This window comes from Zea mays, chromosome 4 (assembly GCF_902167145.1).
Source record: "Zea mays cultivar B73 chromosome 4, Zm-B73-REFERENCE-NAM-5.0, whole genome shotgun sequence".
NCBI lineage: Eukaryota > Viridiplantae > Streptophyta > Magnoliopsida > Poales > Poaceae > Zea > Zea mays.
Genome location: NC_050099.1, coordinates 21,283,360 through 21,309,826, shown reverse-complemented (window position 1 = coordinate 21,309,826; position 26,467 = coordinate 21,283,360). Strand labels below are relative to the sequence as shown.

Here is a 26,467-nt window from a genome sequence, read left to right as displayed (position 1 = left end):
TCCTCCCCTTGATGAAGCATGAATCGACCGAGCTCCCCCTCGATCGTTTCCCGCTTGGTGATCTTGGTCACCTCGTCTCCTTCGTGTGCGGTCTTGAGCACGTCCCAAATCTTTTTGGCACTCTTCAACCCTTGCACCTTATTATACTCCTCTCGACTTAGAGAGGCAAGGAGTATAGTAGTAGCTTAGGAGTTGAAGTGTTGGATTTGTTCGACCTCCTCCGAATCATAATCCTTGTCCCCCTTCTTTGGTACCTGCGCTCCATACTCAACAATATCCCATATGCTTTTGTGGAGTGAGGTTAGGTGATGCCTCATTTTATCACTCCACATAGAATAATCTTCACCTTCAAACATAGGTGGTTTGCCTAATGGGACGGAAAGTAATGGAGTGCGTTTTGAAATATGAGGGTAGCGAAGGGGCATCTTACTATACTTCTTGCGCTCATGGCGCTTAGAAGTGGTGGATGCCGATTCCGAGCTAGAGGTGGAAGGTGACGAAGAGTCGGTCTCGTAGTAGACCACCTTCTTCATTTTCTTCTTCTTGTCACCCATCCGTTGGGACTTGATGGAGGAAGAGGATTCCTCCTTGTGCTTGTGGGCGGACTCCCTTGAGTGTGTTCTTCCCGAGCTTGCGGACTTGTCACCGGTCCCAATCTCCCTCATGGTGGATGCTCCCGACATCACTTCGAGCGGTTAGGCTCTAATGAAGTACCGGGCTCTGATACCAATTGAAAGTCACCTAGAGGGGGGTGAATAGGCAAATCTGAAATTTATAAAGTTTAAGCACAACTACAAGCCGGGGTTAGCGTTAGAAATGTAAACGAGTCCGAAAGAGAGGGCGAAAACAAATCACAAGCGAATAAGAACAGATGACACGGTGATTTGTTTTACCGAGGTTCGGTTCTTGCAAACCTACTCCCCGTTGAGGTGGTCACAAAGACCAGGTCTCTTTCAACCCTTTCTCTTTCTCAAACGGTCACCTAGACCGAGTGAGCTTCTCTTCTCAATCAAACGGGACACTAAGTCCCCACAAGGACCACCACACAATTGGTGTCTCTTGCTTTGATTACAATGATCTTGGGAACAAGAAAGAAGGAAGAAGAAAAGCAATCCAAGCGCAAGAGCTCAAATGAACACAAATGTCTCTCTCTAGTCACTAATTTGTTTGGAGTGATTCCGGACTTGGGAGAGGATTTGATCTCTTTGATTATGTCTTTGAATGAAGTCTAGAGCTCTTGTATGAGGTTTGATGGCTGAAAACTTGGATGCATTGAAGTGTGGTGGTTGGGGGGTATTTATAACCCCAACCACCAAATTGACCGTTGGTGGAGGCTGCTGTCGTATGGCGCACCGGACAGTCCGGTGCGCCACCAGACACTGTCCGGTGTGCCAACCACATCACCAGGCCATTGGGTTCCGACCGTTGGAGCTTCTAACAGGTGGGCCACCGGACAATCCGGTGGTGCACCGGACAGGTCCTGTTCACTGTCCGGTGCTCCATCTGACGCATGCTCTGACTCTGCGCGCGTAGTCTGCACTGTTCCTGTTCACTGTAGCCGTTGCAGACGACCGTTGGCGCTTGGATCCGTTGCTCCGCTTGGCACACCGGACAATCCGGTGCTACACCAGACAGTCCGGTGAATTATAGCGGAGCGGCCTCCCGAATTCCCGAAGGTGGCAAGTTTGGAGTGGAACTCCCTGGTGCACCGGACACTGTCCGGTGGCACACCGGACAGTCCGGTGCGCCAGACCAGGGCTGCTTTTGGGTTGTCTTTTGCTCTCTTTATTTGAACCCTTTCTTGGTCTTTTCATTGGTTTGTTGTGAACCTTTGGTACCTGTAAAACTTATAATCTAGAGCAAACTAGTTAGTCCAATTGTTTGTGTTGGGCAATTCAACCACCAAAATTATTTAGGAAAAGGTGTAAGCCTATTTCCCTTTCAGTACTCTCCCTTGCTTTACACATCAAACCCCCCCAGGTTGTCCACATTACAACCATTGCTCAGAAGAATATGAAGTCGTGGAGGAGGACTTCCAGGAGTTCCAACAGTACGATGAGTTCTAGACATGGGTTAGCGGCAAACCCCCAATCGGCTGCCTGTGAAGGCCGCGTTTATCTATGTTTCTTTTCCGCACTTTGATAATTGTTAATGACTATGTGGATGTCTCGGACATCATGATGTAATCGACTATTACTATATTTTATATTATTATTTGAGCACTGTGTGATGATGTCCGGTTATGTAACTGTTGTGTACGTGAATTGTTGATCCTGGCACGTACATGGTTCGCATTCGGTTTGCCTTCTAAAACCGGGTGTGACATTATGTGTCCATCGGTATCCCATAAAGGGGTTGTGACTGTCGTGACAACCTGCAGTCGATGAATTACGCGTGTTTTCCCCCAATTCAACCTCGTGCGAAGGAAAAATTGAAACAGTAGCTTTATCAAACGCATGCACTAACCTTTTATAATCCTTTTGTATATCCCCTACGATATGTTGCATTTGCTCTCACTGTTCATCTATGTAAGATTTAAGAGATTGGAGCTCGTTGGTGTTACTTACAATGGGGGTATCCATCGTGGGTCGGAGTGAAGCCAGATCAGTCGCCTGCTGTCGAACGACCTTGTTGTTCCTGTCCACCTTGAAGTTGGCCAGGAACTTCACCTTTGCTTCTTGGATCAGTTGTTCCTTGTGCTCCTCGAACTAGAGTTGTTCGTCACCCGGCAAGGTTTCCCAAGTTGGCTCTATGATATTGCTAGGGGAGACGTTAGAGTTATCCCTTGAACCGACCATTGGGGCCGATATGATAGGTCTATATGTGCTTTCCCCAGCGGAGTCGCCAAAAAGTGTGTTGGTGCCGAATTAGACGCCAATCACTGTGTTGAGAACCGGCGGCGGTGCTCTCTGCACAGACGCAGACGGTCCGCGGCCAAGGGCTGGACGGTCCGCGACCTGGCGCAGGGCTCGGGTTCCCTGCCTGACGTGTCGGACGGTCCATGCCCTGGAGCCGGACGGTCCGCGCGTGCGCAAGGGCGGCGGAGTTCACCGACAGCGCTTGGATCTCGCTCCCGGGAGGGACCCCGTCGGGGAGGAGAGATCCTAGGTGTTGTCTAGGCTCGGCAGGCTGACCTAGACTCCTCTGATCGACGTAGAGTCGAGGAGAAGCAGAGAATTTGAGAATTGGAAGACTAAACTAGAACTACTGCTAATGCATAAGATAAAAACGAGAGATAAACTGATTATTGATTCGATTGTTGATAATTAATCGACCATAATCCTCTGTATTAATAGAGGAGGGGGCTGAACCCGTTACAAACAAATTCCCTGAGCTAATTTCGCGAATCTAGCCAATAACTGTAGCAAGAAACTCAGAACCCTAATTGACACTGCGCGCGTGGACCGTCTGGACTCTGGACCACCGGTGCGGACCATTCGGCCCAGGGGCAAACCGTCCGGTCGCTCTTTTTGGTGCTCAACAACTCCTAGATCGACGGATAGAAACTCGCCTTCTACCTCCGGCAACTGTGTACGGCGGCGCACACGCGGCGCCAGCTGACTACGACGGCGAGCTCGCCGGCGTAGCGCATACATCGTCCTAGTGCACCGTTTTTTCGTGATGGAGAAGACTACACGTAGATAACGACCAAACCAAACGGGTAGGAGGCTCACCAGTGTGAATTCGACGACATTGCTTTGTGCGTCCACGAGTTCTTGCGACCGAACGATGAAGCTCCCCACCGGCGTGAAATCTCCGGCCTTCTAAGACTGTCTGCAAGGGTCGCCGCTATACTTTCCTCTCCCCTTGCATGCCGTGTACAGAAGTCCCCCCACCCGCGCAACAGTTGCCTCTATGGAGCCCCCTACCGAGGGGAGCGCTTCTCTCTCCCTCCACTCCTGGCGGTTCACTGTTCATGCGCCCTTACACTGTTTGGCACTGTGTTGTGGGCCCGCGATGAATTATTAGTGGATGAAAAATTGATAGTGGATAAAAAGTAGGTATAGAAAATGATATTTTATGGTTGTAGTGGGGTATAGGGGGAGTATTTAGGGGGAACCGCTGCGGAAGATGAAAAAATAGGGGGGAAATAGGAGGAAAAAGTGATATATGGGGAAAAATTTAGAGGTAAGGCTATCCGCAACCGTTACCCCTAAATTTTCCCCCTATATCACTTTTTCCCATATTTTCCCCCTATTTTTTCATCTCCCACAGCGGTTCCCTCTAAATACTCCCCGTATACCCCGCTACAACTATAAAATATCATTTTCTATATCAACTATCAATTTTTTATTTACTAACAATTACTCGTAAACCCACAACATAGTGTTTGAGGGATGAACAGTGACACGCTATATCTGGGGGAGAGAGAAGGGGGTCGGCGCGTAGGGGGCGTTGTAGGGAGCAGCGCTGCGACCGTAGAGTGCCCCCTATAGGCGCCATGCAAGGGGAGGGGGCTGCCAAAGGGGCAGCGTTGCAGTTAGCCTAAACCACACGTCGGAGACCTATCGGATGACGCCAGCGTGATGTGATGTAATATGCGGCTTGAAAAATAAAGAAAAGAAAAAAATACCCAGGATGTAGGCCGGCTGGAAGGTAAAGTGAGTGTGGGCCAAGACCCGAGAGCGCATGGGTCTTCCGCTTTTTCTCCTTAATCATTCTCCTTTCTTTTTCTTGTTTTCTTTCCTTTTTTTCTCTTCTGTTTTATTTATATTGGTTTTATCTATTTAAAATTTGGTTGTGAGTTTCAACCACAAATTAAATACACAAATAAAAACTCTCGGCATGATGCAAAGTTTGCATTTGCTTTATTAAATATTTATTTATTTATATAAATACTTCTAAATATATAGTTCATAAAAGGAGTAGTTCACATAAAATAATTTTGCCACTTTATCCATCCAAGAAAATAGTTTAAATACATAACCAAAATTTTATATTTAGCATTTATTTAACTTTTAGAAAACTAGTTCCAATTCATAACTTCATTAGAAGACACTTTAGATTTTAAATATTTAAAAAAATCATAAATCCCAAAATTATGTTTTTGCGGTGTTACATAATTGTAGATTAATTAGACTTAACAAATTCATCTCACAAACTCATTATAGTTTATGCAATTAGTTTTATAATTATCTCATATTTAGTCTTTCTAATTGGTATGCAAATATTCAATGTAACTGGACTAAACTTTATTCAAGGATTGAGACACCTCCTACTCCCTTTGGTGTACTGTTTTTTTGTGGTTTTAGACAGGATTATGTATACCAAGAAGTGATTATTTAGGTAGCTAATTCCCAGTCGTACCCATATTAAATATAGTCCAAAGTCTTTCCCGTTCAAATCTCTTTCTTCTCCCGACTGGTTACTGCACTTCATTTGTGTTCTTTGGGTTGTGATCTGGGTTTGAAACTTGGTGACCGCAGTGCCCCAATTGTGTTTTTTTGCTTGGCTAGGACGTATGTTTTCGATGTTTTTTTGGGATTCTGGCTTGTTCGGTTACACCATTCCGGAAGGAGATTGTAGAAGTTTAAATTGTCTTGTAGTCATTTTTGACTAGGAGGGGATTTAATCCCCTCCAATCCCCTTATGAATTGGTGTAACCGAACATGCCCTGCATTGTTTCGGGAAACGACATGCCGCACACATGTATGCAGGGGCAAACTCAGAAGAAAACTGCATGGTGAGCCAAAACGACAATCTTTGATATACACCGGCCTAAGTATGTGTTTTTTCTAAATTTTACCCTATATATATCCAAACATTCAACGTAACCGGACACCTCATATGTATTTTTATTCATAAGTTTTACTCTCTAAGTTCTAAGATGTTCTATTTTTAAAAATCAAAACATCTAAAGTTAACCAAAATCATAGAGAATTTAAAAAAATATGATATCAATTAATTATAATATAAATTATATAATTAATGAGTATTCTAATATAACTTATTTAATATTAAAAATACGATTATTTTACTATATAAATTAGATCAAACTTGATATGGCTTGATAAAGAAAGGTTAAAATACTATATAATTTTAGACGAAGAGAGTAATTTGTAAATTAATTACGTTTAATTTTTTTATTATAAGTTTGATCAACTGATCTTATTCAAAAGAATTATAATTATTAATTTTTATTGTGATATTGTTTAGCATATAATATTGACTTTATTTTTAAAAAAATTATGAAAAAATTGAATAAAATAAGTCAGTTAAACTTTATAAAAAGTAAATGAATTATAAATTAAGACAGAGAAAATATGTATTTTTAATGCATATCGTCTACCTGTGCTAACCCGCGCGCGCAACAAAACCACACTGCCGTGCTGCAACCGTCGCTGGCCACTAGCCCACGTTCCCAGCAGCCCTCCCTTTCCTTTCCAATCCCGTTCGGGCCGAAGCAATCCCTCTCTGCATTAACAGCAAGGAGCGCTGCAACTCGCCACTTGCAGTTTCGACTTTTCGAGATCTGCGCCGCTGTTGCTGTCCCCACTCGGCCTCCCCTCTCTCTCCCCTTCTTCCAGACCCTTCCCTTCTTCCGCTCACCCACGCGGACGCCGGCTGCCCCCTTCCCTGACTGACCCCCTCGAGGCCCCTCGATACGATACTTCGGGTGTAGGGGAGCATGCGGAAGAAAGGGCGGGCGGTGCCGGAGTGGCTCAACAGCCCAATTTGGTCCGCTACCCCGCCCGCGCCCGCCCAGCCGGACCCCTACGGCGCCGACCTCGCTCCGCCGCCACCCCCAAAGCCGCCGCCGCCGCCAGCTACTGCCTCTCCCGTACCGCCGCCGCCGTCGTACGAGCAGGCCGTAGGGGTGGGTGGTGGCCGGAGGGAGGAGGAGGACGACGAGGGCGCCGGGGCGGTGATACGGGCACACCTGCTCTCCGACTTCAAGGCCGCGGTGCGTGCAGGAAAAGTGCGGTGTTGGTTATCGCTTGGATTCTCACTAGCTTTTTTCCTGTTTGATTCTCTTGTCGGTGCGTGCAGCTATCGAAGAAGGTGGTGAACATGGGAGAGCTGCGGCGCTTAGCCTGCCTCGGCGTCCCCGACGGCGGTACTGGTGTCCGACCCGTCGTCTGGAAGGTCCCCACTCGCATTCTCTTCTGATTCTATAGCGAATTTTGGTTGAGAGTTCGGAGTTCTGCACTTCCTACTTGCCCTGCAAGGGTTTAGTGTTGATATTTCACTGGGATAGTTGGTCATTTTTCCATTCTTTCTAGCTGACTTATGTCTGTCCTCATTTTTTTTTCTGGTTGTATTGACTATTGAGACATGGAGATAAAAGTTACGGAGTGTATAATTTCTTATATCTGCAGCGCTGGTGGTTTGTTTGGTAAATGGGGAATGGACAATACTCTGTTGGTGCCCTGTTACGTGTTACATTTTCAATGCGGTCATGGAAATGGAATTAGATGTTGCTGTTGTGAAGAGAGATGACCTTGGAAAGAAAAGATGTATTTTCCCAACCCACCATGTAAATATCTTTTAAATGTGCTGAGCCTGTAATCCATAACATTTGTTCAACTGCACCTGACTCTCAAGGTTTTATCAGCTTGAAGTTCCAATTTCTTGTCATTGAGTAGTTCTCTGTGCACGTACATGCACCTTTTTTGTGTGAAAATCACCCACTCAAAAAGTAGTTCCTAGTGTGTCTAGGAAATATAACACTTGAAAAGGCTTCATGGCCTTTTTCAGTGAAAGTGAAGCCTTCTTCGTTTACCTTCCTGGGCAGTGGCAAAGCTAGATCGAATCGGAGGAGGATGCACTTGCATTATAGATGCTGAGTCAAGCCATAAACATGGTGAAAATTTGATCTACTTAATGGTATTTTATTTTTTGGTGGGTGCATCTGCACCCATAGTGCTCTATATAGCTTCACACTGTTTCTGGGCCATATCTTATATTCAATTTTGTCCTGCACTTGACTACCATCAGTGTCTTTTTGAATTTGCTTGATGTTCTAATTCCTGATAGGTGTGGTGGTGTTGGTTTACTATGGCTTGCATTGCATTTCACATTGACCATAAGTTTTGTATAATGTGTTGGTTTGTAAATGGTCGTTATTAAGCATGCACTCTAGTCTCTAGTAGGGATGAAAACGGTTGGAAACGGCCGGTAAACGCTAAAACCATATCCGGTTTTATATTTTTTATCGGAAACGAAATAAAAAACGGTAACTCTGGAAACGGAAACGAAATCGGTATTTCGGAAATTGGAAACGGAAGTTCGGTGCGGAAAATACCTCGGTAACGGTCAGAATCTAAAATACGATCGGTAAACATACCAATTATCACAAGTTGACAATATAACAAGTTCATAAAGGTCACTTGGTTACAATTCACAAGTTCAAAAAAATCACAAGTTCACATGCATAACAAGTTCACACTATGACAAGTTCACAAAGACCACAAGTTCACATACATCTCACAAGTTGACAAGTTTACAAAGATCACAAGTTCACAATTCACAATATAACAAGTTCACATACTCACATTTCACAAGTTGGCAAGTATACAAAGACCACAAGTTTACAATATAACAAGTTCACAAAGATCGCAAGTTCACAATATAACAATTCACAAGTTCATAAGTCCACAATTCACAAGCTCACAAGTCCACAATTCTAGAAAATTCCGAGACCTAAATTCGGTAAATTTCCGATTAAAACCGGTAACCGAAGGAAGCGGTCGGTTAAACACAACACCGATTCCGATATAAAATTGTGATAATCGATTCTGTTTCCGAAAAATACCGTTATCGGTGATCAGATCGAAAAAACCGAAAACGGTTTCCGGAATTCCGAAAAATTCTGAAACCGTTTTCATCCCTGCTGGCTGGCAGTATGTTTGTACAGTTTATATCAATTTTGTTATTCTAATTACTCTGTACACGAGAAATTTATTCTACTATATTTATAGTGTGCAGCTTCTTTTGGGGTATTTGCCAACTGATCGTTCCTTATGGACTTATGAGTTAGAAAAGAAGCGGAGTCAATATAGTGCATACAGAGAAGAGTTTCTTCTAAATCCTGTAAGTTTCATTTGCTAGTCTTCGACTCGATGAGTGAAGATCTATCAATCCTAGTTATCTTTGTACATATAATGTGATCCTGTGAGTTTCAGTTCCTAGTTTTCAACTCAATGACTGAAGATCTTTCAGTTCTAATTATCTTTGTACATATAATATGAGGAACAATATCTAGAGTTGCTAGGATTAGGAAAACCTGTTTCTTGTTCCGTAATACAATGGTGTGTGGTTGTTTTACCTAGAAATAAATCAAGAATGTGCCCCAAAAAATCAGAAGTCAATTGGCAATATAGTAGCCATGATAGTAAAAAAAAATGAGTAGCTCTCAGCATTTTTCATAAGGTGAAGTTCTAAGATAAGATAGATACCTGGCAACACAGCTAGTTCCTTTGAGCCTTAAATCATATTTTAGGAGGTGTTTATCACTGCTGTTCAGTATAGTCCAGAACTTTTTCTGTGATTGGTTCTTCTAAGGGCACACAAATTGTTCAATTGTTAATGTGAGACTTCTGACAGTTCTTTATGTGCTCAGTCAGAAAAACTACGAATGATTGAGGAAACAAAGCTGTCAAGAAAGAAAGACACAAGTATTGAGAGGATTGGCTTTCTTTCGAGATTCGAAGTTACTAATGAAGAGCATCCTTTAAGCTCTGGTAAATCTAGCCTGTGGAACCAATATTTTCAGGTACTGTTCTTCAGCTCTGCAAACTTCTTGTTACTTAAAACATCCAGATTTTTATGTATGGTTGAAAACCAACAATGATAACTGGCTGGTCCTAACACTTCTAAGTACCTTCTGATATGGGATTGACTAGAACTAGCCAAAATGGCATCATTTATTTCTTATGAGATTGTTTTCAATTTGGTGCACTTTTCTTATGAGATGTGCGTCATGTGCCTCATGTGAGTTTGTTTTTTCTCTCTGTTTTCATTGGAAGTTATGCTTTCTAGTTTCTAGCTTTCTTTGTTTGGATTTGCTGCTGAAGGCCTTTCTGGTTGAAACTTGAAATGCTCCCAGGATTTGATGGGAACAAATTCCTATTACCCCTGTTTTCATGGCCTGGATGTGAATTGAAAACACTAGTTGCACTACTGCCTGTGTGTGGGATGCACATTTACCTTTTGATAATCTTTCATAGTGGTGCAACACAAGTATGTGCCACTATGGTCTATTTGTTTTGGCATGTTCATATCACTAGTGGTGACTGCAAATTATATGTTACTACAATTGTCTAGCTTTGGAGTTGTGTGTTTTACCTGAACCAATGCCCCCCCCCAGCCTCTTGACTTGTATTCTGCTCGTGATTGTATTACTTGTATAGTTTATGACCATTGAACAATTAATTTCAATGTTAAGTGGATGCACAAAAACATGTTTTTTACTTTTAATCATTTCGATGCTCATGATCTGAACACATATTTCAGGATTCAGAGTTACTAGAACAGATAGACCGAGATGTAAAGCGAACACATCCTGATATTTCATTTTTCTCATCAAAGTCTAACCAGGTTTGTATTCAGTGTTTACAGTGTTCGTACTGATACCAATTGTACCAATATGACTTGATTATTCTCTGACCCTATCAGGAATCCTTGAGGAGAATTTTAATTATATTTTCAAAATTGAACCCCAGTATAAGATATGTGCAAGGGATGAATGAAGTTTTGGCACCTTTATTTTATGTATTCAAGAATGACCCTGACCCAAGCAACTCAGTAAGTTTTTCTGCCATTAATTATTTTTATTCTGTAATTTCCACTGAATCCCTAGATATTTTTGTTAGATGCCTATGCATGTGTTCTTGTTGTATTCCGTCTCATATATAGATTTATTGTTGTAGATGATCTCTATCTTGTATAGGTGTATATATTAATTCAGGTCTAGTGCCCTCATTGAACATGAGTGATATTCATGAAATGGTATACAGAGCCAAAAATTAGGGTTAGAGTTATTCCTCTCTTTCCCTAATCATTCCTCTCTCGCTTCACTTGGTGACTTTGTCCGGTCGCCTTGCAGCTCTGCACATCGTCGCAGTCGGCTTTTTTGGCTTGGCGACGTTCATCTTCGCGGTAGCTTGTCGAAATTCGCTCGTCGGCTACGATGACCTGTCTGCCAGCGCTAGCTCCTGTTCGCTTGCCCGCCTATCACTTGTGCGCCTGCCAGCGCATGTCGCAACCGCTCGTTAGTGCCTGCTTTTGTCGGTTGGCTCGTCTGACCACTTCCCACCGCGTAGGCCGCTGTTACAATATAGAATGATTAGTTATTTTGGCATACATGCCTTGTTCTATCCAGATAGAGATATATTCTAATTATAGATAGAGTTGTAACCGAACAGGACTAGATATAGAATCCTGATCGGTTACCACTATTGAAATTAAGTTCGACTCTAACTTGTTGTCAGTTTTTGCCCATATAAATGTACGTCATGCAGCCTCCTCTGGAGGATATACACAACCAATTTGGTGGTTTTCTCTCATGGTATTAGAGTCACCTTTTAAACCCTAGCTGCTAGGACTATCCAGAAACCCTAACCCTAGACGCCTCAAAAAAATCAATTTGCCATGGTGAGTTCTTCAGCTTTCTCTGCTGGATCACAACTTTTATTGGGACACGCAATTGTAGAGAAACTCAACAAGAGCAATTATGCTCTATAGAGGGCGCAAGGCCTGCCCATCCTCTGGGGCGCTCAGCTGCAAGGTTACCTGGGTCTAGATGGACCTTGTATCTTTCTTCTTCATGTTAATATAATGATACGCAGCTCTCCTGCGTGTTCGAGAAAAAAGATGGCTTGTGTGCTGCTTCGGTTGAGAAGATTGAAGTTTCAGGCGACAAGGGTGAAAGATGGAGATCAACCCTGAGTTCACATGGTGGTCAGCAATTGAGCAACAAGTACTTGGTTTTCTTCTCACTCCATGACCAAAGAAGTCATGGTCAGGTTTTGACCACACCTCAGAAGGTGTGAACTATCCTTGAGGAGATCTATGTGTCACATTCTCGAGCAAGAATAATCCACACAAGGATTACACTTGCAACAACTCGAAAAGGTAACGTGCCAATTTTTAAGTATATCGTAAAAATGAAGTCACTTGCAGATGAGATGGCATCTGCCAAGCCAATTGATGAAGAACTAGTCTCATACATCTTGGTGGGACTAGACATCGAGTTCAACCTGGTGGTATCCGCTCTATGCACGAGTTGAATTTATTTCACTTGTGGAGGCTCTCTTCTAGCTTCTCTCTTTTGAAAGCAGGATGGATATACTGCAGGAACAACCTCAACTATCGGCCAACATGGCTGCGACATTCCTGGTCAAGACATGGTCGGGGACGTGGTGGTCATGGTAGAGGTTTCCAAAACAGCTCTAGAGAACAGTGAACAACAGGAAGGTGACTTGGCAAACCTCAGGTTCCCTGACAGGTTTATGATAAGTCATTTGGCCCTGGACTGCTGGTACATATTTGATGAAGTTTACTCCAACTCCAATAGTGCAACAACAACTACTCACAGCTATGGAGTGAGTACAAATTGGTACATCGACATTGCTGCCTCCTGTGGTGCAGGTCTATACACGGCGTTTTCTCTTGGATGTTTCTGCTTTGCCATCTTCTGATGTGCTCAATCCTTCTGATGCTTCATCTTCTCCTGGATCAACTTCTCTTACCAAATTATTTGTTGAGCCATCCTCACCTAGCAATTCTTCAACTGAGTTGCTTCTTCGTTGTAGTCATCGATCTTGTCAACTTCTTGATCTGTATGGTTTCGGACCAGTCACTTGGCAAGGTTTTGTGAGTACTATTCTTTCTAAAACGACTTCTTATTGGGATGTTATTCTTCATCCAAAATGGCAGCTTATGATGGCTAAGGAAATTACTCCACTTGAGCTTACTAGCACGTGGGATCATGTTCCCCATCCTCGTATCCTATTACCTGTAAATGGATTTATAAGGTCAAGGCCTGCTCTGATGGTTCTCTTGGGTGTTATAAAGCTCATCTTATTGCTTGTGGTTTTCAACAAGAGCATGATCGTGATTATTGCTCGTGGTTCGCACTACTCTTGTTGTGGACTCTGTCCGTAAGTCATCCATCTCTCATCTTGATCTCAAGAATGTCTTTCTTAATGGTGAGTTGTGTGAGGTCTATATGCAGCCACCTCATGGGTATTCTATTCCTGAGGGTATGGTTTGTCGTCTTTGCTGCTCTCTTTATGGCCTCAAGCAGGTGCCTTGGGCTTGGTTTCAGCATTTTCTTCTGTGATCACGGTTGCTATTTTTTCTATTGGTGCTCATGATCCTGCTCTTATTGTACATACACCATCTCATGGGTGGACTCTTCTTTATATTGTCTTTGTGAAGACACGTCTGAGTGAGCAGTCTCTTATGTCTGATCTTGATCCTCTTCGTTATTTTATTGGGATTGAGGTCTCCTCCACGCCTTGAGTACTTCTATCTACATTCAAGGTCTTCTTAATCGTACTTCTCTTACTAATCACCATACGTCCATACCTTTGAGACTCCCATGGAGCTCAATGTCCATCTTAGTACCACTGATGGTGAGCCTCTTGTTGATTCTATCGGCTACTGAGTACTGACACATAGTCGGGAGTCTTGTTTATCTTAGTGTCACTCTTCCTGATATTTCTTATTCTGTGTATATTTTTAGTCAATTTGTTTTGGCCCCCACATAGCTCCATTATAGTCACATGCTTCGTGTCTTGTGTTGTCTTTGTGGGACTATATCTTGTCGTTTGTTCTTTCCATGCACAAATTCTTTACAGCTCCATATCTATTGTGATACATCCTAGGCTAGTGATTCTTCTGGCACCATATTGTGTTTTTTGGTGGCTCTTATTGCTTGGAATACGAAGATGCAAATAGTAGTTTCTCATTCGAGTATAAAGGCTGAGTTGTGTGCTATGGCTCTTGTGACGACTGAGATGACTTGGTTACGGTGGTTGTTTGCAGATTTTGGTGTTCTTTTTTCTAGGTTGACTCCTCTTTTGACTGACAGTACATGTGCTGTTAATATTGTTCGTGATCTGGTCAAGCATGAGCTTACTAAGCATATAGGTTTTGATGCCTATTATACGTGTGCACAAGTTAAGGATGAAATGTTTTCAAGTCGTCTAGTCGAACCTAGTCGTATAGCTACCGACTAGTCAACTAGTCACGATTAGTCGTCGACCAGACCGGCTAATCGAGCATAGTAGCAACAAGAAGACCAAGAAGGGACACGAGTCACGAGCTATAGCAACAGGCAACAAGCAAGAAAACCAGAGCAGCAAGAAGCACAATCACCATATGAGGATGAGCCCATCTTTTGGATTTTGGGATTATGTCCACTGTTGCTTCATGCAGTCGGACACATAAGAGCTGGGCCTGGGCGACGATGCTTGAACCTGGAAGATGACAGATGTCGTTGGATCTTGCGGGCGCCAGCAGTGGAGCTCGGGTGGCTGTCTGGAAGGTTGGAGCTACATCTTGCGGGTGGGGGAGGGGCACTGTGGCAGGGTGGGCGTCCACTTGGATCTTGTGGCCTTGCGGGCGGGGGCAGGATAGTGAACTTGTGCGGCGGCCGAGGGGCATTGTGGCATCATGGAGCCACTAATGGCTTTTGCATCTTGTGCGGTTGTGACTGGCTGGTGGCTGTCCAACCCTACAAGTTCACAATTACAGCCCATAGATGCATCACCAAATGGCAGCCCACAAGTCCACAGTCGCAGCCCCAAAAGTCCATCTAAAAACACATGTCTAATCGCTTCGGTGGATCAAGTTGGGTTTAAGTTACCGATTAGTACGACTAATCGCGATTAGTCAGGTTACTTGAAAACACTGTCAGTATGATGTGATTGATCTTCGTTATGTTCTTTGGCTGATTTCTTCATCAAGGCATAGACTATTTGTTGTATTCGTTCTCATATATAGAGTTATTGTTGTACACGGTCTCTATCTCGATTGGTATATATAGATTGGGGTCTAGTGCTCTCATATTGAACATGAGTGTTATTCATAACATTTTTGACTTCCCTATCCCTCCTTCCCTCTCTAGGTGGAGACCATTATTTGTATTAATCTGTTGGTTTTTATTTATTGCTTCGAAACTGTTTAGTTGATTATTAACTTCAGATAGATGGCCATATTCACCAACAGACTTACCAATTTTTGGAAATGCAGGCGTCAGCTGAAGCAGACGCATACTTTTGCTTTGTCGAATTGTTGAGTGGCTTTAGAGACAACTATTGCAAGCATCTTGACAATAGCAGCGTGGGTATTCGATCTACACTTTCAAAATTATCACAACTCTTGAAGCGACATGATGAGGAACTATGGCGTCACATGGAGGTCACCACAAAGGTAAACAATTTCAGCACTAATCCCTCCATTCCAAAAATATAATAAAATTTAGCTTTTCTAGATACATTTCTTTTAGTACATCTAGACAGTGTATTTAAGTGCATTGCGAAAACCACGTATTTGGAAAAGCCAAAACGTTTTATAATTTGGATTGGAGGATTGGAGGGAGAAGCTTTTTGCTGTCAACTGTTAAGTATGGGAATGGTCGGCTGCAATTTTCGTACTAATTAAACTTGTGTCATGCTAGTGCACTTGTAACTGCATGTTATGGCCTAGGACCAACTGGGCCCAACAAATGGTGTGTTTAGGCCTGCAATACTGTTCACCTCCGTATACTGTACAGCGGGTACTGTAGTGCCTCCATTGCCCAGGCCGTCGCAGATTCCGGATTAATAATATAGGGTACTGTGGAGCCTACTTGCTCAGCAATTCTGTCTCTTGTGATGGGAAGGGATCCCTCTAGAATATGGTAGGTTAGGATAGGGGTTACTTAGCAATCAAGTCAACTCTCCTCTCTCCATAATCCATATTACTATATAGAGGGGCCCCGTACCGTTTGCAACTTAAGCAGAACTAGATGAAGGACCTGTCCATCTCTCTGCCCCTGGGCACCAGCCTCTAGGCTGCCACACCTGCGCTTAAGCTTCCCTAGAGCGTTGGTCATCCCCTGGCCACGTTTCTCCCTCTCCTCCCTCAGTACTCCCTTGAATCTGCCGTCCAGTCTCTTTTAATCTATATATGTAACATTGCACCAAGACAATTCTGTTATCCTAGTCTGATGTTTTCATCAATAGCTGAAACTATACTTCTCATTAGTCATTATCAATTGCACGCACCAGGTCATGTCTAACAGCAATAGCATAAACTAATTACAGCTATTAAATATAGTCTAATTGTAAAACTAATTATGCAGGTGAAGACAAAGATGAGACAAATTTATTAAACCTAATTAAGCCTATATTTAATAGTCATAATTGATATTCAAACATTTGATGTAACACAAAGTAAACTTTAGTCAGGGAACCAAACACCCCTGTACTGTGTGCAGCAGCAGTGCAGCCATATTGGCTTATTTGAACAGGCCCAATACAATCATTTTGATTTTCTTGCCTAGCCAGGCAAAGCAAGCGACGACAAGAGTTCCAAACACCCCCTATAGATAATTGACCTATTTCTTCTTTTTTGCTTAATTACTTGGGATGTGCAGTGTACATATCACAATGGTACATAGTAGTGTGGCCACCTGTAGAATACTCTTCTTTTTAGCAAGTGGTGTAAGAAAACGACAAAACTAGACCAAGCTAGGAGGAGCTCAGTAGCATTATATTAAGAAAACAGACACATAAATTCTCGCTTCGAGGGACTTGAATCTGAGTACACATTCACCAATCACCATCTTTTTTGAAAAAGAGGAGCATAAGAAAAGGAGGTTTTTTCCCATCTCTTTTTGGCAATGGGTTAAGTAATTTAGGGTTGGAAGAGATCTAAGAGTGGATTGGACAGCATTAATGGCATGAGCACAAATGTGATCTTGATCTCCAACACCCTCAACCAAGGGTCTGTTTGGTTTAGCTGTAGATTCCTTAAAAATTGTTTCTAGCTGTGAGCCGTAAGTTATTGTGAGCTGATGGTTATATTTGGTTTTTTTCTTCGAAAGAGCGCAGGAGGACCGCGCACCCATATATTAAAGTAGAGGGAAAATAAAGGGCCATAAGGACCTAGGTACAAAGCACTCCTTATGGAGGCCAGAAACAAGCATACACAAAGCTATCCATAAAACTGGACAAAAACACTACAGCCCTAGGAGCTAGGTAGTTTGGCTGGCCAAAAAGGAAAGCCCCTTGGCACCAGCCAGCCGCCACGTCTCCTGTTCATCATCAGCAGCTTGAAGAAGGAAGGAGATAGAGGGGGTCCTTGTTCCTATGATTCCAGATCATCCAGGCCCCTAAAGCAACAAGGGAGTCCAGTCCTTTCTTTCTCATGTTGAGGACCTGAGCCGAGGAATTCTCCCACCAACCAAGGAAGGAAGGCTCCACTTGCTGAGGGGATAAGCTGTGTAACCCAAACTTTCTCAAAAGCCTATACCAGAAAACTCTTGAGAACACACAGGAAACCAGCAGGTGATCAATGCTTTCAGGTTCTTGATCACAAAGAGGGCATCTAGCCGGATGGTTCATTCCTCTTTTCTGCAGCCTATCAGCAGTCCAGCATTTATTATGTGCCACCAGCCACAGGAAGAAATGGCACTTGGGTGGCATCCAGGATTTCCAGATTCTTTTGTGGTGAAGAAAGGAGCACGATCCCAGGAAGAGCCCTTCATAAGCAACTTTTGCTGAGTAGTTACCATCTGGCGCTATGGAAAAAATGTGTCTGTCTTCAATATCAGGATGCAGCTGAAAATCCGTTAAAGCTTCCCAGAGGTGCAGAAAATCAATCAAGGCCCCTGCTGAGAGAGCGCCCCTAATATCACTAATCCATCTCCTATTGTCCATTGCCTCTTGCACTGTTCTTTTATTGACAATTCTTTTTGATATGGTGCAGAACAGTCTTGGTGCAATATCAACTACCTTTTTCCCATTAATCCATTTATCCACCCAAAAAAGAGTATTCGCACCATTGCCAACCTCTGACATCAACACTGCAGAGAAGAAGGACCTGGCAATACTTGGGACCTGAATGGGTAGGTCCACCCATGGCCTCGAAGAATCAGTTTTTTGCAGCCACAACCACCTCATTCTGAGAGCCCAACAAAGCTTAGTCAGGTTAGAAATCCCGAGGCCTCCCATATGTAGAGGCCTACAAACCTTTTCCCAGGCTACCATACAGTGACCTCCTTTAGCATCCTTTCTGCCTCTCCATAAGAATCCCCTTCTAATTTTATCAATTGCATCCAAAGCCCACTTAGGAAAATCAATAGCCATTGCAGTATAAATTGTCATACTAGTTAGGACATGCTGCACTAGAATTCTTCTGCCAGCTTTGTTCAACAACTCTGCCTTCCAGCTTGGGAGAAGATCTGCAATTTTCTCAATAAAGGGCAGGAGCTGCTGTTTGGTTAGTTTGTGTAGAGAAAGAGGGAGACCCAAGTATTTGCAAGGTAGGGACTCCACCCCACAAGGTAACAAGCTTTGAACCTCCAGGATGGTCTGCTCCGAACATCTTATAGGATAAATATTGGATTTCTGCACATTGTTGTGTAGACCTGAGGCATTCCCAAAGATGTTGAGAATGTCCAGAGTAGTGGAAATGTCATTCTGAGTTGGGAGCAGGAAGAGGGCCACATCGTCAGCATAAATAGAAATTCTATGAAGTTTCTTTCTGTTGGACAATTGTTGCAGCAACCCTGTCTCTTCAGCTTTGGCAAATAGAAGGCAAAGGACATCCATGACTAAAATAAATAACATGGGGGAGAGGGGATCCCCTTGCCTGAGCCCCCTTCTATGTTGGATTTTATTGCCAGGGCACCCATTGAGCAGCACTTGAGTAGTTGAGGAACCAAGTAACCCACAAATTATATTTCTCCAGATTTGGCCAAAACCCAAAGCCTGCAGCACCTCAATCAGAAAAGGCCATGAAACGAGTCAAAGGCTTTTGTGATGTCGAGCTTAAAAAGAAGACATGCCTTATTTTGCTGATGTAAAAATCTTGAAGTTTGCTGCACTAACATAAAATTGTCCTGTATAAATCTGCCTTTGATGAAGGCACTCTGATTTGGGGAGACAAGCTCATTCAGATGACCAGCAAGCCTATTGGCCAGGATCTTGGTTACCAATTTTGCAAAGCTGTGCACAAGACTAATCGGTCTGAAATCCTTCACCTGATCAGCCCCATCAAACTTTGGGATCATAGTAATATATGCAGAATTAACTTTATCCAAGTTATTGAAGTTCCTACACCAAATTGCTGAAACTGCATTGAGTACGTCCACTTTGATGATGTTCCAACAAACCTTATAAAACCTCCCAGTAAAACCATCTGGGCCAGGGGCCTTGTCAGCAGGTAGGTTCAAGACAGTTGCTAGAACCTCCTGCTCAGTGAAAGGGGCGTCCAAGATGGAGAGGTTATGAGCTGGGAGGCTGAGAGCAGCTAAATCAATGGTATTCTCCCTGGAGACCGACTGACCAATAAGGTTGGAATAAAACTGATCCACTAAATCCGCTTTGGCAGCATGGCTAGTAATAATATTATCACCGTCTTTCAGCAAGGTCACCAGATTTTTCCTTTTCCGATATCTAGCATGCATATGAAAAAACTTGGTGTTTGCATCCCCCTCCTTAATCCTGGATATTCTTGATCTTAATCTTGCCATGGTACGCTTGAAGGAGGCCAGCAGCAGGGACTGTTTCTTGAGTCTATTTTTAAGCCAGCATTCAGCCGGAGATAGGGTCCTGTGATCTTGAGCGGTTTCGAGTTTATGCAGCAACTCCTTTGCCAGACAAAGCTGCGAGACAATATGTCCTACCTGCTTATCACTCCAGCTGCGTAACCTCATGGCTGTCACCTTGAGTTTCCTATCCAGGGTGATGAAGGGACAGCTGACCGGCTGTACAGAATTCCAAGCCTCCAGCACAACGTCATGAAATCCCTCCATTTTGGTCCAAAAGGACTCAAAATGGAACCTTCTCTTGCCAACAATATTGTCTTTTAGACCAAGAAGCAGCGGGCAATGATCTGAATCTTGAGAGGATGAACTGAGCAGAAGCACATTTGGGAAGTAGGATTCCCAATCAGCCGAGCAGAGTACTCTATCCAACTTCACAAGCACCGGGTTATCCTGTTGATTGGACCAGGTAAACTTTCTGCCATGTAGCTGAATTTCTTTAAGAGCTAGATCGTTGATCAGCGATCTGAACCGGCCCATCATGTCCCTGTTGAGGTTGGAGTTGTTCTTATCACTGTTCTTGTAGATTAGATTAAAATCTCCTGCGACCACCCAAGGGCCAACACAAGCCGCTCGGGTATCTCTCAGCTCCTGTAGAAAAATATTTTTTTCAGAATTCCCCTGAGGCCCATAGACACATGTTAACCACCATGGCTGGCCGTCTTGTCTACAGAACTGCACTGAAACACAATGATTATCAATTCTCTGGAGTCCAGTATGACCAATATTCCTCTTCCAAGCCACTAGTATGCCCCCACTGTTTCCTATCGAAGGCAGGAACACAAATTCTGTGAATTCGACACCAAGCATGGATAGTATATCTCTTCTAGAATAGATTGCATTTTAGTCTCTTGACAGCATACAACATCAATTTTAGCAGAATCAACCAGCATTCTCACAGCATCTTGCCTGATCGAAGAGTTAAGTCCTCTCACATTCCAGAAAAGTATTTTGGAAGGATCCATTGGAAAAACTAACAGAAAACGCCAACTGGACAGACCTAAGACCTTAAGTCTTCAGGTGTAGACCACCCAAACAGAGCAGCTAAGGCATCAACATGAGACTGGATAAGCGGGCGTTTAAAAAGTAAAGCATACTCCATGATGGCATCAGAAGTAATCTTATCAGACTCATTGATAATACGTAAAGCCCTCATTGCTTTCTTGGATGCCTTGCTGCGCCAATCCTGCATGGAGAACTCCACGCCAATTCCAGCCACACGCCTACTGCGTCGAGGCATAGTCACAGATAGGTCCTTTTGCCTCTTCAGTCCAGTCCCGGGTGCAGGGAGGAGGTGTGAAGGCTTTCTGCTAATCATGTTGATGAGGGATGATGATGGAATCGTCAGTTGTTCTGAGATGTCAGTGGCCGAGTTAATTATCCCATCCGAAATGCCTTGACTGGGTTCCTCACTGTCCTGAAGATCAGTGGTCCTTTCCATCAGCTGAGTTGTTCCACATTTTCTTCTTGAGTATACCTTGAGCAGCGGCCTACAAGAACTCTGCTTCAACTGGAGTTGGGGCGAGACTGGTACTGCGCACTGGGTCTCGACCTGCCCAGTAAGGGTCAAGATCGCATGCACACTAACCGTCTCAGGCGGCCCAGACTCAAAAACAGAGACGTCCCCATCAAACTCGAGTCCCTGGGGCGAGACTGATCTGAGATTGTGTGTCTCCAGCGGCCCAATTATGTGGGGCGAGACCACAGATGGACTGACCATCTCCGGCGACCCAGGGACGGGCCCAGTCGGGGGGAGAACAGGAGTTGGCGCATGGGGCGATCCCAGCCCATTTAATTCCAGCGGCCCAGTCACCATGGACTGGGGCGAAATATTCCTGGGAGGGTTCAGCGACCCGCGTGCCTCACTCATGAAGACAGTGGGGGCCATGCCTAGGATATTGTTCGTCTTCCACCATGGGTCCAGCCTTGATGCCTCGGGAATACCCAGGCAGTTAAGTCCAGCCGCCGGCGCCAGGATATCTTCATCAGCCGACCTTGGGTCCAGAACTGTTGCCTCGGGAATGCACAAGAGATTTCCTCCAGCCGCATCCTTCCCATTGTCCAAGGAATTTAAATGTCCCAGCTTCAGGAAATCAGTCGCATGTTCCCCGTTGTCCAAGATACTTAAATGCTCCGGCGCCAGGATATCTTCATCAGCCAACCTTGGGTCCAGCACTGTTGTTTCGGGAATACACAAGAGATCTCCTCCAGCCGCATCCTTCCCATTGTCCAAGGAATTTAAATGCCCCAGCTTCAGGAAATCAGCTTGAGCCGCATGTTGTACTCTGTCCAGGCTCATTGAATGCCCCAGCGTTGTTTCCGAGGGGGTGGTGGTGGCAGGCGTGTTCAGCTCTCTGTTGGCACGCGAGACCCCTCCTCTTCCTTGTGGCGGCTGTGGTCCCAGCCTGGAATGGACTGACTGCCGACCAGCAGAAGGGGCACCCAGACGAGGAGGACGAGGGAACATACTGTTGCCAATATCCTGATCTTCAAAATCTTCTGGCTGATGAGCGTCGTCTGGGGGCGAGGGGTGCAATCCCCCCAAATTCGTGTCCTCAGGATTGACCATGGTTGCACTGATACTGATCTTGTATGATAAACAACCCTTGTCATTGCTCTGCAGCCCTCTCTCAATAATGTGTAGCGTCATCTGCCGTTGTAACTTTTTAAAATCAAAACACCATGCTCGCACTGTAAAGGATGAGAGACTCTTTTTCATCAGGGTATCAGAATGGATCTCAACAATATGACATGAGTTGTTAAGAACAACTTCCGCAGTGGAGCAAGACCATGCATGTTCAGGGATTCCCCTAATCTGCACATCCACTAAGTGAGACATGCGAGACATAGAAGCATGCGAGAAACGAGACCATCTTTTGAACATTGAGCAGAAACGAGGTCCAGTGAATAATCTGCCCCCATTTAAAATCCTGGAGGCAGTGTCCTCATCCGGCAGGAAAAGCAGAAAATCCTCTGGTGAGGAATGTTGGATGGACATGTTATCAATGCATACCCCAAAACTGCGAGCCACCTCATCCAACACCTCTGATCCCTGTACCACAGGTCTAGTACCTGCGATGGTGACGAACAGGGCTTTTCGTAAATTGATCTCTTCCCTTGCCATCTCATCAGTGAACGTAAGAACACGTAAAGCTTCAACAGTTGGGGGAGATGCGGTATGGAATTCCATCCTCGTCTGGGAGAAATGAGCTTCAGGAGATGAGGGAGGGGAATCTGAACACCCACCAGAACCCGCAGCTTCAGCAGGACCTTTTCCTTTTTTGCTCTTGGACTTTCTTCTTTTCCTCTTGTTGCGAAAGGAACGTTGATCAACAGCCGGGGCACAATTGTTCAACATTGGAGATGGCTGATCAGTCTTCTGGTCGGATGTTTGGGGTGCGGGAGAGATACACACCCAAACTGACTTCTTCTTCTTTGGAGGAGCAGCACTCCCAGCTCTGCACTGCGGGGGGGGGAGACCTTCTGAGAAGATAGTCTCTTGAACACCGAGAGGCGTTTGCCAGGCTCTTCCAAACGATGCTAAACTGACCTCTTGCCCACCGGGTATGACCTGTCAAATTCCAGACGGTCACGCAAGCGACCTGGGGTCTTCAGCTGCAGAGGGCCGGCCTGAATGGCAGGGCACCGAGAGGCTTGATGTCCGAGCTTGAAACACCTAAAACAGCGAGGGGGGTACCGACACGAAGCCACGAGATGGTTTGGAGAGAAACAGTTGAAGCATCTCCCGCGGAGGTTCACACTGGTCCCTCTCCGCGCCGAAGCACAACGAGACTGCTTTCTGCTCTTCACCACCTGCCAGCCATCCTCCTTGTCGACCGGCACCAGGTCTTCACGCCGGCACAGCCTCCTCTCCTTGTCACAGAGCTTCGGCCTTGCTACGGTAGAAGTGCGTACGTCCAACTCCAGGGAGGTGGCGCTAGAAGAGGAAAGGAGGGCCTCTTTATAGGAGTGCACCGAACCACCAGAGGAGGAACCCGAAGCGTTGTCATCCCATCGCCGGAACTTGGACCGCCCCACCTGAGAGGTGCAGAAGCCAAGAGAACAGGGCAGAGGTGTGGCCGCCGGCGCCGGAGTAGCAGCCGTCGAGGGGCTGTGGTGACCGGTGGAGGAAGGGGAGGGGTCGGGGGGAGGGGCTGGGTTAGGGGGAGAAGACATACCGTTGGCACCTCAGCATCATGGTTATATTTGGTTGAAACCATAGTTGTTAAGGCGACTGAGCTCTTTTTACCTTTTAAGCGGTAAGAGTAAGGCGAGGCGACACCTTAAATATATTTAAAAATGGAAAAATATTGATATTAAAAAAACTCAGACCTGCGGGGTAAGACAACCCCCTCCCTCCCGCGACATTGTATTAAGAAGACCTTCTCACACAAGTCGAGAAAACCCTTGAACCCCTGCCCCACCCATACACAGTGGCACCATAGCCCATGTGAGAACGACCGGGACCGAGCCTTAGATTTGTGCTTTGGCATGGAATAGACAAGGGGGGTGTTAAACCACAGCCTAAAAATTCGCTCCCACGAGGAGTCGAACCCAGGACCTGAGGAGTGCTACTACTCAAACCACCTAACCAACTCTGCTAGAGGCCCTTTCGCAAAATATTGATATTTGAGAAAGTGTTTATTAATAAAGAAGAGAAAAAGGATAAAGAAAAGAAAAAGAATAGCCCGGCCAGTCCAAATCAACCCACCTGGCCCATTAAAATGAGGTCAAGCCCATTTATTCACTCACTCCTATTGCCCTCTCCCGGGGTCTCCCCTTCTCCCAGCCGCACCATGGCATCAACTGCCTCCCTCTCTCCCTTCTCCCAACTCTCTCTCTCTCCCATCGCTCTCTCTTTCCCAGCCACTTCTCCCTACGGGGATAATTGTACAATGAGTGGTCTCTTGACAAGATAATTATTTATTTTTATCATTAACTATTACATGAAAACATTATCATGTGCAAGTTTAACGGGTCCCTACGGGGATGGGGAATGCTTCTCCGTCCCTGTCCCCGTTTACCCATCGTGGAAGAATTTTCTCCGTTTATATCCCCGTGGATGAAGAAACTTTCTCATCCTCATCCTCTAATTGAAGAATTCCCCGCGTGTGAGAGATAGTCTAGTCTAGTGAAACCCTAGCTACAGTACAGGTAAAATAGGGAACCCTAATGGGCCAGGCCCATATACACTCTAACAGCGTGGAATCGGGGATCGGGTCCCATTGCCATCTCTATTCATGGGTATGGAGTCTCATCGTCACTGAACATCGAAGTGGGGCGAGAGGGGTGCTAAAAGGGGCAACATTAGATGGGAACGGACAATGAGCAGCATTTAAGTGTTGATGGGGAAGAGGTCGATGGTCTAGGGACGACCGAGTCATTGAGCTGTGTTGCCGACCACTTGAGTCGGGCGCATGAGGCGGTGGCAACCCAAGCTGTCGGTGGGAGATGTTGGGTGGGAGTCGAGCGATGAGTCAAGTGGGGGCCTCCGAATGGAAAAGGAAACATTTTGATTATATAAACAATGGCATGTGGGTAATATTTTGTAAAATGTGGATGCTAGGAATCTGCAAGTTTTTGGGATGGGAGGAGATTCTGGATTAAATTGGAGGAATTTAGGAATTTGTTCACCTCCTATACCCCTTTGGTTGTGATTTCAAATTTTGTGACAGTCAGTTGAACCAAAGGGACCCTAAACTGTTGTGAACAGAGATTATCGCATGCATGCAACCAACCAAGCACAAGCATACCTGACATGTTTTCTGTTTTATTTAATATATACAGGTTTACCCACAATATTATGCCTTTAGATGGATCACACTGTTGTTGACGATGGAGTTCAGCTTTAACGTGTGTATACATATCTGGGATGCTATCTTGGGTGATCCAGAAGGCCCATCGGTACATTACCACCACTGGAATAAATTTGTGGACATCTTACAGTGCTAAACCGTTGCATATTCTAATGCAGGACACATTGATGAGGATATGCTGTGCCATGCTCATCCTAGTCCGAAAGCGTCTCTTAGCTGGAGACTTCACCGCCAATGTCCAGCTGCTGCAACATTACCCAGCCACCAACATCGATCACCTCCTCCACATCGCCAACCGGTTGAGAGGAACTGTACCCGGCTAGTGTTTTGTTGCCTTTCCTGCATACCTGTACTTCAGTTTTGCCCATGTGACCTTCGTCTGGTTAAGTCGCTAAATGCAATGTTGGTAGCTTGAAATATCACTCTGCTCCTTGTGTTCTGTTTTGCCTGTTTCGGTGTGGCCGGAGCCGGACGATGAATATCGGAGACACTTCATGTGTCACAGCTCTGAGTAGCGCTTCTGTTTTCATTCACATGGAAACACACTATTGGAGCTCCTTCCAGCTTGTAGTACCTGGGAAAGGGAAGAATGGATGCATTCCTGAATTGTGAAAACTGAATATGGGTTCTGCTGGATACGCTCCTCTGTACCAAAAGTCATATCCTTTGTAGTGTACTCTTTTAATGCTTTATGAATTAGAGTATGTAGAATGACTTTTGCAAGAACTGAAAATAGGAATTGCTGTGCAAAGTTATTTTGTCTTGATGACATTTGTTGTGAAACTGGTGCCAAATTTCTTGTCATAAAAATATCTAGTGAGAGTTGGGGTGGTTGTTTTAAAGAGTAAAATGCAATAGTGATCCCCAAATTTGCACTTGTATGTTGTGT

The 26,467-nt window shown here is 44.7% G+C and overlaps 1 protein-coding gene across 1 annotated transcript; it reads left to right on the top strand.

The window, feature by feature from the left end:
* Positions 1 to 6,461: 6,461 nt before the first annotated feature.
* On the top strand, positions 6,462 to 26,417 carry LOC100193786 (uncharacterized). The gene is made up of 9 exons (NM_001138871.1): positions 6,462 to 6,904; positions 6,991 to 7,086; positions 8,929 to 9,033; positions 9,563 to 9,715; positions 10,456 to 10,539; positions 10,618 to 10,746; positions 15,202 to 15,381; positions 25,550 to 25,666; positions 25,737 to 26,417. The coding sequence occupies exons 1-9, from the start codon at positions 6,629 to 6,631 to the stop codon at positions 25,899 to 25,901; spliced, it is 1,305 nt and encodes a 434-aa protein (NP_001132343.1). The 5' UTR covers positions 6,462 to 6,628; the 3' UTR covers positions 25,902 to 26,417.
* The last annotated feature ends 50 nt before the right edge of the window (positions 26,418 to 26,467 follow it).

Coding starts and splice junctions, on each gene's coding strand:
- LOC100193786 (NM_001138871.1), top strand. CDS start 6,629: ATGCGGAAGAAAGGGCGGGCGGTGCCGGAGTGGCTCAACAGCCCAATT. Junction 15,382..25,549: donor ACATGGAGGTCACCACAAAG/GTAAACAATTTC, acceptor TAATATATACAG/GTTTACCCACAATATTATGC. Junction 25,667..25,736: donor GTGATCCAGAAGGCCCATCG/GTACATTACCAC, acceptor ATTCTAATGCAG/GACACATTGATGAGGATATG.